Source organism: Biomphalaria glabrata, chromosome 11 (genome assembly GCF_947242115.1).
Source record: "Biomphalaria glabrata chromosome 11, xgBioGlab47.1, whole genome shotgun sequence".
NCBI lineage: Eukaryota > Metazoa > Mollusca > Gastropoda > Planorbidae > Biomphalaria > Biomphalaria glabrata.
The window spans coordinates 8,007,523-8,023,938 of NC_074721.1; the positions used below are offsets into that span (position 1 = coordinate 8,007,523).

Here is a 16,416-nt window from a genome sequence, read left to right on the forward strand (position 1 = left end):
TTGATGTACCAGTGCATTTTTAACATATTTCTCAGGCATCGGTTTTTTGTTTTAGATTCTGTTCAACACACCAAAAACTTAGAAACAACCACTGACGAAGAAGTATTTTCTTCCATTAAAGTATACCTGAGAAACGCATGTGACAGGCAAGGTGGTCAACAAAGAAGACTGGAGACAGGTTATTGTATAATTAAATTTATTTTTAAAATTTTTACTTTGATGTACCAGTGCATTTTTAACATATTTATCAGGCATCGGTTTTTTGTTTTAGATTCTGTTCAACACACCAAAAACTTAGAAACAACCACTGACGAAGAAGTATTTTCTTCCATTAAAGTATACCTGAGAAATGCATGTGACAGGCAAGGTGGTCAACAAAGAAGACTGGAGACAGGTTATTGTATAATTAAATTTATTTTTAAAATTTTTACTTTGATGTACCAGTGCATTTTTAACATATTTCTCAGGCATGTTTTTTGTTTTAGATTCTGTTCAACACACCAAAAACTTAAAAACAACCACTGACGAAGAAGTATTTTCTTCCATTAAAGTATACCTGAGAAATGCATGTGACAGGCAAGGTGGCCGACACCGCCCTTTGGTCGCAGACCGTAGTGCACAGATCGGACCCACTCAGTAGAGTTACCACCAACCTACCAGTTAAATAAAATCTGTTTAGCAGAAAAAGGTCTAGTGCCTCCTGACCTGCTAACAGAAAACTGGTGTCAGAAGTGGGATCTGTGCTTGAGAGATCAGACGCACATTAATTTTGCTTAGGGTTAGGTTTTGTTAGGATTTCTTTAGTTTTTTTTTGGTAGATCCTAGTAGGTTTTGTTTAGGTTTTTTAGGCTTTATGGTAGGGTTTCTTTAGGTTTTGTGAGGTTTCTTATGAGTTTTTAGGGCAGTGATTTATTTTGTTGTAGGTTGTTAGGGACTGGTCAGTTGTTTTAAGTTTATAGTTGGAAGTAGGAATTTCTAGTTTGGTTGTTAGTAAAGGTAGATAGGGTACTATGGACGGCGAGGCAGCAGGAAGGACGCAGCCATCCCAGACTGTAATAGTTGTGCCAAGAACTGAGTGGAACATCAGACGCTTCGACGGTGATGGGCCAGCCATGGAGGTGGAGGAGTTCCTACAGACCATCGAACGAGCCTGGAAGGCCCAGTCCTAAGGGATACAATGACCATGATGTGGATGAAGGACCACCAGCCCCAACACCAAAATTTAGACCAGCCAGAGAACCAGGAGTTCATTTGAATGATGAGATTCTGACAAAGGCTGGAGTTAGAAAGTTTTTAAATATACTTCACCGTGGACCTTGTCAATATGCTTGTGTTGTACACATACAAATATGTAGCCCACTTCAGTCCAACCAAACCAACAGTCTATAAAGGATGGTATGATGTAACTGTAGATGAGTTCAATACTTTTATGGGTTTGCTCATGTATATGTCTATTGTTCAAGCACCTTCTGTTTCCAAGTATTGGTGTAGGTTATCACTTTACAATGATTTATGGGCACGAAGCTTTATGACTAAAAAAAATTTCTTCAGATCATGTCCTTTTTAAAAGTATCTAATTTTGAAACAGAATCATCAAGGTAAACTAAGTAAAGTTCGTTTTTTGTATGAATACATTCATAAAAAATGTCAAAAACTATACCAGCCTCATCAAAATCTTTCCATTGATGAGAGAATGTACAAAATAAAGGGAGATATGGTTTTCGGCAATACATACAAGACAAACCAACCAAATGGGGGATGAAAATATGGGCCCTAGCTGATTCTCTTACAGGTTATACTTATGACTTTGAGAACTATGTTGGCAAAGACAACAGTCCATCTTCTCGTTTTGGTATGGCTTATGATGTTGTTATGCGTTTATCTAAAAGTATTATAAACCAGGGATATGTTATATTTTTTGATAATTTTTACACTAGTTATCAACTTTTAAAAGATCTATTGTTAAAAGGTATATTAAATGTGCTTGTGGCACAATATTAAAACAGAAAAAGATTCCCTAATGCTCTAAAAGATGTAAAAAACATTTGAGAAGAATTCTAATAGAGGAGATATGCGATGGGTTAGGGATGATGAGATTTTGACAACTCAATGGCGGGATAATAAAACTGTAGATCTGTTATGTCAATTTTTATGACAGCTAATGGTTATTCATTTGACAAAAGGAGAACTAAAATCAATGGAGAATATAGGGAATTATTAGTTAAACAGCCTTCAATTATCAAAGAGTATAATGTGTATATGGGTGGGGTTGATAAAAGTGACCAACTCATTAATAAATACAATGTTTTAAGAAAAACTAAGAAGCATTGGAAAACTCTTTTCTTTCATTTTATAGATATTGCTAGGGTAAACAGTTACATTCTTTTTCAAGAATGGAGAAAAACCCATTCTGACATACCAGAGCTTAAAAGACCTAACCGTTATTTACAGCTTGATTTTACAGAAAAACTAACACGTGAATTAGGAGAAATAGAAAAGTACCAAAGTGCTCCCACTGCATCAAATGTTAAACAGTCAAAAAAAAACTACCCATTCTATAATCCCAGAATTTTCATAAACCAGACGTAACTGTAAATTGTGCTACCAAACTTTGGGGGTGGAAAGAAAAGTCAGCACTAAATGTGGGGAATGTGATACATATGTCTGTTTCCATGGGAAAAGTAACTGCTTACTTAAGTATCACCAATCATAGTTTTTTACTCTTTAGTTTGTATGCATGTGTCTAACTTTAAAATGTATGCTCTATGAAACTGGTTTTGTAATATTTTCTATGAATTTTACCTTTGGAAATTATTTTTTGTTTAAATTGTCATTTTTTTCTAATTAAGTTCCCTTAAAATGTTGTTTAACGTTTTGTTGCATAACTTTTCTACTTTTTTTTTTTTTACAAATTACATTTAATTTATTTTCTTTTGTAGAGAAATGAATTCTCTTCAAAATAAAAATGATTTAAATTTACTTTCATACTGAGTTTTTTTTTCTTTATGATGTTTTTTATATTTATGATTTTTTTATACAAAAAAAAAATGTCATTACATAATTAATTTAATACCAAACCAAAGTAAACAGTTATATCAAACTTTCAATGACATAAAATAAAACTGCATTTAATTATCTTTCTATTGACATATAATAATCACTATTTCACTAAAAAATAAATAAATAAATACAATATTTCAAAAGTCATATTGGCAGAAATAAAATTTCAGGATTTCTAGAAGAATTGTAAAGAGTTAAAAGTATGGAATAAGTGTTCTAAGTGCAGTATCAAAGGTTATCCCTAACTTAACCCTAAGATTGGGGTTACAGGTGATATCACTAAATGTGGAGTAAGTGTGGATGGAACTTGGCAAAGACGTGGCCATTCCAGTCACCATGGAGTTGTCAGAAAAAGACCAGAGACCAGAAAATGCCTGGATACCAATGCATGTAGGCAGTGCACAAGCTGGGAGATCCAAAAAGGCACTCCAAGTTATATGACATTTGGAAAGCTCGCCACAAATAAATCACACTGGCAGCTCTGGCGCTATGGAAGCTGTAGGATGTGTTAGGATATTTTCTAGGTCCATTCTTCCACCTAGAAATCTCCAGTATGTAAAATATTTAGGAGATTCTATGGAGATTCTGCCTCTTTTAAAAAAGTGTTAGAATCTAACCCTTATGGTGGCATAGACATTGAAAAACTAGAATGTGTAGGGCATGTGCAAAAAAGGTGCGGAACAAGCCCAAAACAAGGGTCTGAAGCTGGAAGATGGGAAAGGTCTAAGCGGATAAGTTCGCCTCACAAATAAAAAAATTGACACTCTTCAAAACTATTATGGCATGGCAATAAGGTAGAATACAGGGAATCTTCAGGCTATGGTTTTGGCAGTAAAATCAGTACTCGACCATGTCACTTCATCTGATACTGATCCAAAGCACCAACACTGTGACCCACATTGGTGTGGCTATTTGAAGGATCCTTTAAGTTATAAACATAAAAACTCATTGCCAAGGAGTGTAGTAGAGTTCATTAGGCCAATTTTTAATGACCTTGCAGATGAAAAGCTTCTGTCTAGGTGTCTGCATGGAAAGACACAAAATGCCAACGAGTCCCTAAATAAGCTTATATGGGACAGATGCAGTAAGGAGTATTTTGTGGAGAAAACTACAATTGAGAAATCTGTATATAGTGCTATCAGTCATTTTAATGATGGAGCTAGTTCTATTTTAAAACTCCATGAAAAGCTAGGTATTGCTGGAGGATACTATTCGGAGAAGTTGTGCAAAAAAAGGATGACATGCATAAAAAAATTGAGTAGTCAATCAACAGAAAAGGCCAGGAAACGAAGAAAAACGCTTCTAAATTTAGAGCAATAAAAAAAGGATTTGTAGATTAAGCCAAGGAGTAAGAGGGTGATTTATATACACCAGGAGGCCACTAGAAGGATTATCAACACTTTCTGAAGTTTTTTAAATTTATTTTGGTTTTTTTCAATTTTCTTTTTTTTTACTACTTTAACAACTTCGCCGGATGATATCTTTGTTATTTTTTGTTCAATTTAGTTCAAACTTTGTTTGTTGTGTATATATGTTTCTTGGGAATGAACTCTTTATATTTTATAAATTAATGATAATTACTTTTTTAAAAAAAACTTTAATGACTAGCGTGGAAAAAATGCATTTTTTTGGGTCAAAATTTTAAAAATTGTAGCTTTTTTATTTTTAAAGATAATTAGTTACTTTAAAGTTCATTCTCCTTGTCTGTCTTTACACTATAATTGTGCCACTTTTTATGACTATGTATTAATATTTCAATAAGTTATAATACGGCAAAAAGTTACTATATTTTATCTTCAAGGCGGCCATCTTGGAAACCTAATTAGCATATTTGAAAAAAAAAAACTTTTTTGTAATGTACAAGCTATGCTGAACTTGAAAGGCTAAAAAAAAACTTTTTTTTTTCAATTCTACGACATGCAGAACGAACATTTCGTAAGACAAAGAAGATTAGAGATGCAAAAGCTAGTGTAATATATGACAAAAATCTAAGCTGAGTAATTTTAGGCTAAGTATTCCAGTGATTGTTTTACTTTGAAACATAGGATAACTATTTGGTCTGTGCATGATCTATTTTTTCTAAAGCCTTCAAAAGTAATACAGGCTTCACATGTATAGTTTGACACTATATGAAACCTTTTTCGTCCAAGCAGCTGTTTGGAGGACAGAATATTGTAAGACGCTAATAAATAACTACTGTTCAAACTTAGGCATGGCTTAACTAACAATGTACTCTTTTCTATTAAATATAACTGAGTCAACTGTTACTAGAATTTTCACTAAATGCATTCAAGTACGGAGTGTGAATAGTCTAATAAAAGTGTAACAGCTTTAGTACATATAAGAATCACAATACTGTAAAGGCACTAATTGGCATTACACCTAGTGGGGGGATTTCATTTATCTCTGATCTGTATAATGGCTCTATATCAGCTAAAGAAATTACTTTAAGAAGTGGACTGATAGAGAAGTTGGAGCCTGGAGACTGTGTCCTGGTAGACTTCATTACAGATCATTTTAAGAGAGTAAATAATTTGGAAGCAAGTAATACTAGCCTTCTGAAAGAAGTTGTTCAATTAAAATTGTGCTTTAAGTCTTTACTACTAAAAGGAGATAAAGCCTTCAATAGATATACAAGCTTAACATGTATCATATAGTTTGACACCATATTAAACTGGTCCAAGCAGCTGTTTGGAGGACAGAATATTATATTGTTAGATGCTAAGAATAAACTTTTTTTTACTGCTGATCAAACTTAGGCATGGGCTTAACAAACAGTGTACTTTTTTTCCTATTAAATATGACTGAGTCAACTGTTACTAGAATTTTCACTAAATGCATTCAAGTACGGAGTGTGAATAGTCTAATAAAAGTGTAACAGCTTTAGTACATATAAGAATCACAATACTGTAAAGGCACTAATTGGCATTACACCTAGTGGGGGGATTTCATTTATCTCTGATCTGTATAATGGCTCTATATCAGCTAAAGAAATTACTTTAAGAAGTGGACTGATAGAGAAGTTGGAGCCTGGAGACTGTGTCCTGGTAGACTTCATTACAGATCATTTTAAGAGAGTAAATAATTTGGAAGCAAGTAATACTAGCCTTCTGAAAGAAGTTGTTCAATTAAAATTGTGCTTTAAGTCTTTACTACTAAAAGGAGATAAAGCCTTCAATAGAAATACAAGCTTAACATGTATATAGTTTGACACCATATTAAACTGGTCCAAGCAGCTGTTTGGAGGACAGAATATTATATTGTTAGATGCTAAGAATAAACTTTTTTTTACTGCTGATCAAACTTAGGCATGGGCTTAACAAACAGTGTACTTTTTTTCCTATTAAATATGACTGAGTCAACTGTTACTAGAATTTTCACTAAATGCATTCAAGTACTGAGTGTAAAAAGTCTAAAAGTGTAACAGCTTTAGCACCTCTATAAAATCACAATACTGTCAAGGTGTTCGGACGATGGACTGATGTTACTAGAAGTGAGTTGTACAAGTTTATGGCAGTGCTGATAAAAATTGGAATATATATATATATAAAAGATGCTTTAAATCCTTTCATGAAGCTCAATAACTTTGCTGAACAATGTTTTTCTTTCATTTTGTGTTTATGGTGTAAAAAGTTCAGTTTTCCATAGAAAATGTATAAAAAAAAATATTTCAAGTGTGTGGACAAAGAAATTCTTAACTTTTTAAAATTTATTGTGCTATTTCAATGAAACTTTCCTACTTTCTTAAAAACATTTTGGTATAAATTGTGTACAAATCAGCTTATTTGGATTAATATTTATGGATTTCCATAATAGTAAGTTGAGCTTTAATTTTTTTTTTTTAAATATGTTTTTCCAGTGTTGTACTTGAAGTTTAATAATTTTTTTTATTTTTGTAATTATCTTATTAATGTTTACAGTATAACATTCCTCATTCAATGACAAAAACTTAGATATGCTACTTGCCATAGAAACTAAAAAATTGATTCTATATGAGAACATACAATACTATCACTAGAAATTCTTTAAACCAGTTGTTTTTTGGCTCCATTGCATTGACAAAATCTAACGTATGGAATGAGTTAATTTGATGTATTAATATTAGTCAGTCCTAAAATAAAATTGTTGAAAGCTCAATCTGTTTTCCAAAAGAAAGAATCAAAGTACCAAAAAAAAACACACACCCAATAAACTGAAAATGTTCTAGTCTTAGGCTGCTTTTAAAAGTAAAAATAAAAAGCGCAGAGAAACAAAGAAAAGAAAGATTGTTCACAGAAACAATCATATCTCTTTGAGGGCCCAAACTGAGATCATCAAATTAAATTATATAGCAATTTCAATGAACAAATTAAAATTCTCATAATAAAAGAATGTAAATATATAATACTGATACCATCAGTGCATGGTTGCACAATGAACAAAATCCTCTTAAACAAAATGCTAAATTTTGCAGTGGCTACAAAAAAAATTCTCTTAAGTAACAGCCAGTAGTATTTTTCAACAATATGCAGGTTAAAAAATTGTGTTAACCCATTTGCTCCTTCTGCAGTCGGGAACAACTCTCGTTTTAGTTCTAAACTATTGTAGAAAATTTCTAAAACCCATTTATCAATATTATATGCTTGCTTTAAACTTTTAAATAGAAGAATTTTAGTCTCTTTGCAAGAGTGATTACAAATGATTTCAGAGACTACCAATTCTATTTTTAGTAAAATTGGGAAGCCTTCTTGCTAGAATTTTACGAACGAACAGGCCCATAGCCCTCAAGTGTATAAGCCCCCACCTGGAAAACAGTATTTATGAAGCTTTTTATATTCTAAAAGTATTTTAATATTGTACTATTTTTTTTAAAGTTGTTTTTTTTTATTATTAGAATAAGATCTATAATTTTTATATATTTTCAAAAAATTTAATTTTTATGATTTTTTTTAGTTACCCCTCATGGCATAGGGTAGGGTATGGAAAAGATTTAATCCTGAACAGGAAAAAGGAGCTATTGGGTTAACCAAGATACATGTAATCTGAAAATAATTTTAGCCAAATGTGTATGTTTATACAAGAAATAAAAATAAATTACCATCTAGGACTTGTTCTTGTTTGCTTTGTGCTTGGCCTGGTGTCTCCTTAAGTATTTTTTCACTTTGAACATCTTACAGCAAATGTCACACTCATAGGGAAGTTCATCGGAATGAAGAAGTTTATGATGAGTCAACCGACTTTTCACACTAAACGTCTTATCACACTGATCACACTTGTAGGGCCTCTCTTTGGAGTGCACAACCAGATGGCGTGCCACTGTTACTTTGTCAGAGAAGCCTTTCCTACATATGTGGCATTTGAAAGGCTTGTCTTCCTGATGGTTGATGGTATGGTTTTGTAATGACCTCTTCTCTCTAAATTCCTTCTTGCAAAGGTCACACTTGTATGGCTTTGCCTCAGAGTGCACTAAAACATGCCTTGCCAGCTTGCTCTTCTGAATAAAGGAAAAATCACATCTGTCACACTTAAAAGGTTTGGCCTCGTTGTGCACCTGCAGGTGATGGCTCCTCAGTGATATAGTGGAGCAGAATGTCTTTTTGCAGATCTGGCATTTAAAAGGGGAATCTAGAATGTGGAGAAACATGTGGCTTTTTAAGATTTTATTATCCCTGAAAGCCTTGTTGCACAAGACACACCTGAAAGGTTTCAACTCTGGCATCCTGTGTGTAACAAGGTGGTTTTTCAGAGTTGTCATTCCAGAGTATGACCTATTACAACTATCACATTTGAAGCATTTTCCAAGGGTGTGCTGAAACAGGTGCTTTTTTAGACCACACTTAGTGACAAATATTTTATCACAGAACTCACAATTGTGAAGCTTCTGTTTCTTTTTTGCCTGACCAGAATTCCCACCATCAGAGACATACGATGAAAGCAATGCGATGCTTGTTCCGTAGCTGTTTAAGTGGGGTTTACAATCATCTTCACTGTCTGTCCTAATAGTTGTTGATGTTGAATAGCCATCTGAAGCTCTCCGATTTCTGGGCAAAGGTGATTCCAGCTTAATCTCCTTAAAGTGATCAAATTCTTCTTTGATGGTTTCATTTAGTGCTTCAGTCCCGACACTGTAGTTATCATATTCCTCTACACTGTCATCCCACTCTTTTTTTATATCCTGAATCAATGGTTCAGTGCCCATGCTTGCAGTCTTTCTAGCATTTGACAAAATCTGTGGAGTGAGAAATACTAATACAAGAAACTAGAAAATAATTTATAAAATCTATGAACTAGCTTTATACAGTTATGCCCAACCTATTTCAGCTCAGCATATGTCATGGGTGACATCAATGCAAATAATCTCCAGTCCAATAGCATCAATCTTATTTGATTGTATGATTTTACTATGGGAAGTTTCAAGTAGAGACATGACCCATGGGACATAGTTTTAGGCAGCAGTGCTTTAATGTGAAAACATTTAAATCTTGAATATTCACAAACAAATTTATAACTCTTTCCCCCAATATAAAAAATATGCAGTGATGGAAACAGACTTGAAAATTTTGCACAACCCCGTTTTTGAAATGGCCTGTCACTGTGACTTTAAAAAAGATGTTGCTGAATTTTTTTAAATTATGTTTGTTTCACTGATTATTAAATTTTGTACAGGAGGAGAAACTGTTTATTAAAGTTTGTACATGAAGTCCACCAAAAATGCTTTGAAAAGCAATTGAGAGAAAGCTGCTAAATCTCTGCTGAGTTCTTAAGCAAGACGAGCAAAAACAACCAGATGAGGAAGAATGTTTAGCAATAAAACTGCATAGTAAGGCTTCCTTATGTGACTCTTTTTCATGCAGATACAAGTTGTTTATAAGAAGTGGATCTCTACCACACTGGGCTTTTAAAGCATTAGTAATAATTAGTAATTACTTAGATAATATAGAAAAAACTTAATACATATTTCTCACTATAGATCTAGAATCATCTAGATCAGTGATGCCCAACCTGATTCAATCTACAGGCCATTTTAATTTCCAACACTAGTTTCGCGGGCGCAGGACACATGATGAAAAAGATACAAAAACTTAATGAAATTGACCTGAAACTATTTTATTTCAAACCTGAGGATCTAGTAATTACATTGAGCTATTCGGATATTTGCATTTTCTCTTTAAACTTAAAAAATGACATAAGTTCTGTTTATATTTGTTGGCTAGGAATGGTATCATGTTCTACTAAAAAAGTAAAGATCCATTCATTTTTACTAGTAGATTCTATATTCCTATTTCATGAACGCACAAATGTTAAATGCCTTCGTAGTACTCCATTAGACAAAAGTGAAGGCCCTAACGTAGGTAAAGATACACTTAAAAAAATATTTTAACGTGGGGGGGGGGGGGGGGGCTGTTTCTATCTTTTGTGCCCTCGATTTGGCGGGCCGAATGGAAGCACGCCACAGACCGGATCTGGCCTGCGGGCCGTATTTTAGGCATCACTGATGTAGATCTACTTTAATCTAATAGCTTGGATCTACATCTGTATGTGATTTATTTAACTTTTTTTTTATGGAGATATTCAGTTGGGGTATTACAATAATAAGAAAATTAGTTAATTATTGCTATGAATGCTATGAAGTGCTCTCATCTCTGACTTACAGTTCGTAGTATTCCAGCAGGATCCCAAATTCAATCATGCTTGTGACCACAAACCCCTATTTTGAAAAAGACAAATTTGGTTTCTTGCTTGAAAATGTTAACTTTAAAAGAAATTTTAGTAAAATATTGAAAAACTTTGTTAAAACTTCTTTAAAACTATTTAATATATACTTACATATATCTTAAACTCAAGTTAGGTTTCTTGCTTGAAAATGTTAACTTTAACTAAAGAAATCAATAGTCTTTATGTAGTATTCAAAGTTAGTTGTTTCACTGTAAAATAGTTGTCAATAACAATCTTTTGAGAAAAGAACTGTAGTAACCCAAGATGGATCTGAAATAAAGAGAGTTTTAACCTTAAAAACATTGCCCAGTTTTGTTATATCATCAAACTATTTAAGCCTTGAAAGACAGTCAACTACTGCATAGAATGGAAATATTTTGTGTGGGTTAAAAGGTTGTAAGCAACAGAGCCTATATTATAATTATAGGTACTTTGATTTTCTGGTAGCCATGCATTTCTTTCAGTCTACAGAAACAATCGTTTTAATATGGCCGTGAGGTTGTGAGCAATTCATGTTTTAATTCTAATCTCATTTAGTTCTTCAAATTGTGCATAAAAATGCATTAAAAGCGCCTTTTCAATTCACAAGGATATTTCTTCAAGAGAATAGATAATTACATCCTACCCACAACCATAGTTAATCTAGTCTTATAAGTTAATTAGAGACTTAATCTTAGTCATTGGTTTTCCTGCTTGAGGCAACCCATTCCATGCTCTAATCTAATTAGTCTGATGTTACTAGGGCAGAAGCACTTACAGGTACAATCACAAAAATGCAGATAATCTTGTGACTTACAAATAAGTCTAGTGAGTAGCACTAATTATAACATCATAAATGAGCTGTCCTGCGGAAGGTTGAAATTAACAATTGTAACCTATATTTTATTAAACAATATCTATATAATAATAAGTCTATTAGATGTTAGTGTAGTATGGATTTGAGTCTAGAATAAACTCTATGTCTTGACAATCTAGACTCTAGACCTAGACTAAATCTAGATACTGACACTGTAAACTGTAACTATAGCTTGATAGTCTAGATTTAAAGACATCTAATCTAATACTATAATAGATTGTGACATGTCTAGGTTAAATAGTCTAGATCTATATATTCTATATAGATCTAGATCCATAATGTCCATATAGATCTATATATAGATCTAGAATTGAATTATATAAATAGACTAGTAGAGAATAGAGATCTATATCTAATATATAATATATAGATCTAGATATATTATTATATAGATTTTTATAGATTATATTCTAAGCCAACGTAGCCACAATGGTCAGCCAACTGACATGTAAACTTAAGCCAAATTAAGCCATTCAAAGCTAGCCTTAAGTTTAAAAGACTTTTAAAATCTAGATCTAGATCTTAGTTGTTTACAAGCAAGGCACTTAAAAAATTAAGTTAATAAAAAGAAAATGAAAAGGCAGCACGGAAAACCTCCCAGACCCCCTCACAACTGGTCCATGGCACAAATCACAAATGAGATTCTGGACCATAGGTCCATAATCATCATCATATACTAACTAATCATACTCATAGTGCTCTAACTAAGCATGCTAGTCTATAACTTTGACTTTATTATTATACTTTATAGAGTCTACTGTCTAGTTATATTAAGTATTGAGTAGATCTAGACTCTAGAGTCTAGTAGAATTAATCTGAATTATAAAAATGATTTTTTAAAAAGTGACTTTAGTGACGCTATTTAAAATCTAGAAAGTCTAGATCTAGATCTAGTTAGGTACTTTGATTTTCCGGAATAGGTCGATTTTTTTTGGTTACCGGAAACTAGTGTTTCCCTGCGGCAGTATATAAGGCTGAGACAATGTGTGGTCTAGTATAATGTGGTTCTGTTCTCAAAATCATCCTTAATCGGATTAATTGTGCCCATTCCTTTCACATGGATAGTATATCAGTTAATTATTTAGATCGACATCAGCGTGGTTCTATTGTTTTCATGGACATTTCTCGTACGGCAGATAGCGGGTAAGTTGACTTCAAAATTTTTATATTTTTTATCGCGTGTCGTCATTGAAACTAATTACTGCGTGTAGATTAACATTAGACCTAACTATTTTCATTAGTTTTATCTCAATAAGTTGTTGCCTTGATGGCCAGTCGTAAGCTCTAAGGACGGGGTATCGTTTTCGAGAACGAAGCGATCACGACCATTTTACCGGAAATGATGGAAACAATGATAACAATGGCCGTATCGTATTTTTCTTACATTCCTTTTATTTCTAAATCCATCAACAGCGATCAATTCTTTGATCATCTATTAATTTAAAACTTTAGAAATATTATTTTGATGATAATATTTAACTTTTATGATGTTATTTTCTTTATTTATCTCGCAACAAGCCTGATATTCAATCGCGATCAAGGCCGTTAATTAAGAAATAATTTTAAAGCTAGATCTAGTTGCGAGATCATAACTCCGTTATAATTAAGCCTATTTAAAAATCTTTGCTATTTAATTTAAATAGTAGATCTATACATATATTTATAAATTTAGCAGTGGAATTAGATTTTAAATAGATCTAGGTCCAAAAAGACTGGATTCCTAAAAATCATTAAATATAATTAAGATTAGATTGGATTAGCAAGGACCCATCTTCTAAAGTGACTAAAGACATAATTTTTTTTTTTTTTTAATTTTAGAATACTAGGTCTATTTAAAAGAATATTATTATTACATACTATGCTAGATCAGTAGCTAAGAAAATATTTTAAAATAACTTTTCTAAAATAAATCAAATTCTAATAAATTGTGTTAAATTATGAATATATGATAATTAATTGAAAATCAAATTAAAGACAATTATTCAATTATAAATATTTTTTTTTATTTTCACAGAAAACTTCATCATGGACATAACTGGCAGTGGTGTGCCACTAGGTGGTGAGTGTGGTGACATGAAAGTCGGATGGCTGCCTGGTCGTGCAGTCTGCGCACTGGATTGTCGTTTGGATTTATCGATGGTCCGGGGTTCAAACCCTAACAGCCGGAGGTTTGGACTAGGAAGTAACTATCTTTAACTCTGAAGGAACATCCGGAACATGTAAAACAAACAAAACATACACTGATGATGCAGAGGCAGGGAGCAGTAGTGGTGTAGTTAAGTTGTATTGGATGATACACTAACTTTGACACCTGGCAGCATCGCAGAGCTCAAGAAGGAGATATGGCTGCGGTTTGACATGATTGTCATACACACTAATGTGGCAGCAACAGACAGGGATGTAATTTAATACTTTAACAGATTCTGCCACTATCATTGAGGGCAAGCAAAAAAGTTCATATTGGAAAATTATTTTCGACCTGGTGACTTATTACATCTACGTACTGTCGCCACAGTGCTATAACCAAAAAAAGTTTTGTGCTAACTTCAATCTCAGGTTTCAAAATAATGAAAAGAACAACACAATTAAATTCATGCATTTGTGCTGAAAATTTTATTCATATATCTCTGAAAATTAAAAAATTACAGCCTTTTTAACAGAAAAAAAGCACTTTTCTGTCTTTTTTTTTTGACACGTGGTGCCTCGTCATGAAGTGTAAAATATTTTCTTGGACTTCTATGTATAATTTAAAGGTAAAATAAGTAGTAACAGGTAATCAAGAATCTCTGTTTAAACTTGTATTCAATTATCTCTTACGGTTCAAAAGGTATGGTCTTTGAAATGTGAAAAAGTACTTCTTCGTCGATCGTTTCTTTTTTACAAGTAACCTCACTTTAAAAATTAATAAGAAAATTTCGTCAAAGTCTATCCGTTGTTTGAAAGTAAAATAAATATCAGGACATAATCATGCATTTCTTGTGAAATTTTCATGCAAATAACTCAAATAGTTTATAAGTTACAGCATTTTTATTGCAAAATTTCCCTTTTTCGGTCACGAAATATTTTTAAAAATATATGCAAAATTTTCGCCACTAAAATTGCTATAACTTCTGTTCTAATTATCTTATAAACATAAATTAGGTATCAATAAATTCAGTTTAAAGAGCTCTATCTAACTATATCAGTTTCATTACAATATATTGAGTTTGAAATTTTTATCAAAGTACCTAATCTAGTATAAAATATAGATCTAGATCTAATAGATATCTAGATTCTAGATCTAAATCTAGGAGATAGATCTAGAATTTATTTTACTGAATTTAAAGTAAGAGACTGAAATTACTCACTTAGTCGTCTTAGTCAACTTAGTGACTAGTCACTTAAAGTTAATGACTTAGAATACTTAGATCTAGATCTAGATTTAGATCTAGAACTTAAACTTAATCTGAGGACGCCAGACTACTGAGCTGAGTGACATCAGTCCAGTGAACAGTGCTAGTCGCAGTGACTAGTGGATAGCCATGATCATGATGATGCCAATGATCCTCAATCGATTCAATGCGGCTTAATCTCATACTGGAATGCCTTTAAGTCTTTAAGTTCATGAATGATGCCTGATCATCTGATGCCAACTGACTCTGAGGCAGCACTGACTAGATCTACCACATATTTTGAATTTTGATTTGAAAGTGAGGCTAGACTGCCGCTAGAGTCTACTAGAGACCTAGACTAGAGTCTAGATGTAGATCTAGACGATATAATTTTTTTTAAGCCTAGAGATAGATTTAGATATCTAGTCTAGTAGATCTATTCTAGCTTTCTGGAGGTAGTCTAGATTGTAATCTCAAACTCAAATCTGACCATGCATCTAGATTATTTCTAGATCTAGATCTAGATAGATCACTAGACTAGATGTACACGATTTTTTAAAAGTAAAAATGGGCGGAAGTTGGCACAATCGAATAATTTGCCAACTAAAAATGGCTTGAGAAATATTCTCGAAATCTTCTTAAATCTTATAAAAAAAAAAACAGACGTTTCTTTAAAAAAAAAAAAAAAGATTACGTCCTATGCGTGTTCCTAGGCCAATCTAGTCATGCATGTTTATCAGCCAGGAAAAACAATGACTTGGCAGAGTTTAATTTAAGTCATTGACTAAACTGACACATGAAATGCGTGACAGTGACAGGTATGCTAATTATCTATTTTTTGAATTAACGTCTGTAATATATACCATAACATGACTAAAACTCTGCCAAGTCAATGGTTTTCCTGGCTGACTCACGAAACCCATTCCATGCTCTAATAGAATCTAGATCTAATACAGTACTAGTGACTATATTATAGTCTATCTAGAAGTATATATAGAGAGATTATGTAGAACAAGCGTTGAACGGTGTAAAGAGTTATACTATAGACTATATAGTATAGGTAACGAGAATATATATCTTCTTAGGGATGTAAATCAATAATCTCTTATTATAAGAACATAAGATTAATAAGAGAGATACGAAAAACTAGAAACATAAAAATTAATGACAAAGTAGTCCTCTACAAGTAACAAATCAATTCTAAGTAAAGTTGTTCTACATAAAACAAACTCGTGTTATATATAACCCAAATCTATACACTAATTCCTACAATCTAGTAGGCTATACACACACTGGTTGTAAAAATACATTTACAAGATGGACTGTTAATATTATATATGGGATATATTTCGTCTAGCGCTAGACTCTAGTATACTACAGGGACGCAATTCAAAAAAATGAATTAATTTACATGCTGGTTTTCTAAAAATAAGG

The 16,416-nt window shown here is 32.6% G+C and overlaps 1 protein-coding gene and 1 long non-coding RNA gene across 3 annotated transcripts; one reads left to right on the forward strand and one right to left on the reverse strand.

Annotated features, from left to right (window-relative positions):
* Window positions 1-380: 380 nt before the first annotated feature.
* Window positions 381-15,536, reverse strand: LOC106054778 (zinc finger protein 239-like). Of its 2 annotated transcripts, none has more exons than XM_056003533.1 (4): window positions 14,959-15,536; window positions 10,867-11,025; window positions 10,692-10,747; window positions 381-9,251 (listed from the first exon to the last, which is right to left on the reverse strand). In XM_056003533.1, the coding sequence occupies exons 3-4, from the start codon at window positions 10,727-10,729 to the stop codon at window positions 8,141-8,143; spliced, it is 1,149 nt and encodes a 382-aa protein (XP_055859508.1). In that variant the 5' UTR covers window positions 10,730-10,747; window positions 10,867-11,025; window positions 14,959-15,536; the 3' UTR covers window positions 381-8,140. The 2 variants fall into 2 exon arrangements, with proteins under 2 accessions (XP_055859508.1, XP_013066259.2); XM_013210805.2 differs by having other exon boundaries at window positions 381-9,268; window positions 14,959-15,535.
* LOC129921617 (uncharacterized) lies at window positions 12,515-14,278 on the forward strand. The gene is made up of 2 exons (XR_008773549.1): window positions 12,515-12,754; window positions 13,626-14,278. It is a non-coding gene; the product is annotated as an uncharacterized LOC129921617 (long non-coding RNA).
* Window positions 15,537-16,416: the final 880 nt, after the last annotated feature.

Bases quoted from the DNA above. Each gene is read 5' to 3' on its own strand.
- LOC106054778 (XM_056003533.1), bottom strand. From the start codon at position 10,729: ATGATTGAATTTGGGATCCTGCTGGAATACTACGAACT. The intron at 9,252-10,691 runs GTAAGTCAGAGA...GTCAAATGCTAG, and splicing joins CTGCTGGAATACTACGAACT to AAAGACTGCAAGCATGGGCA.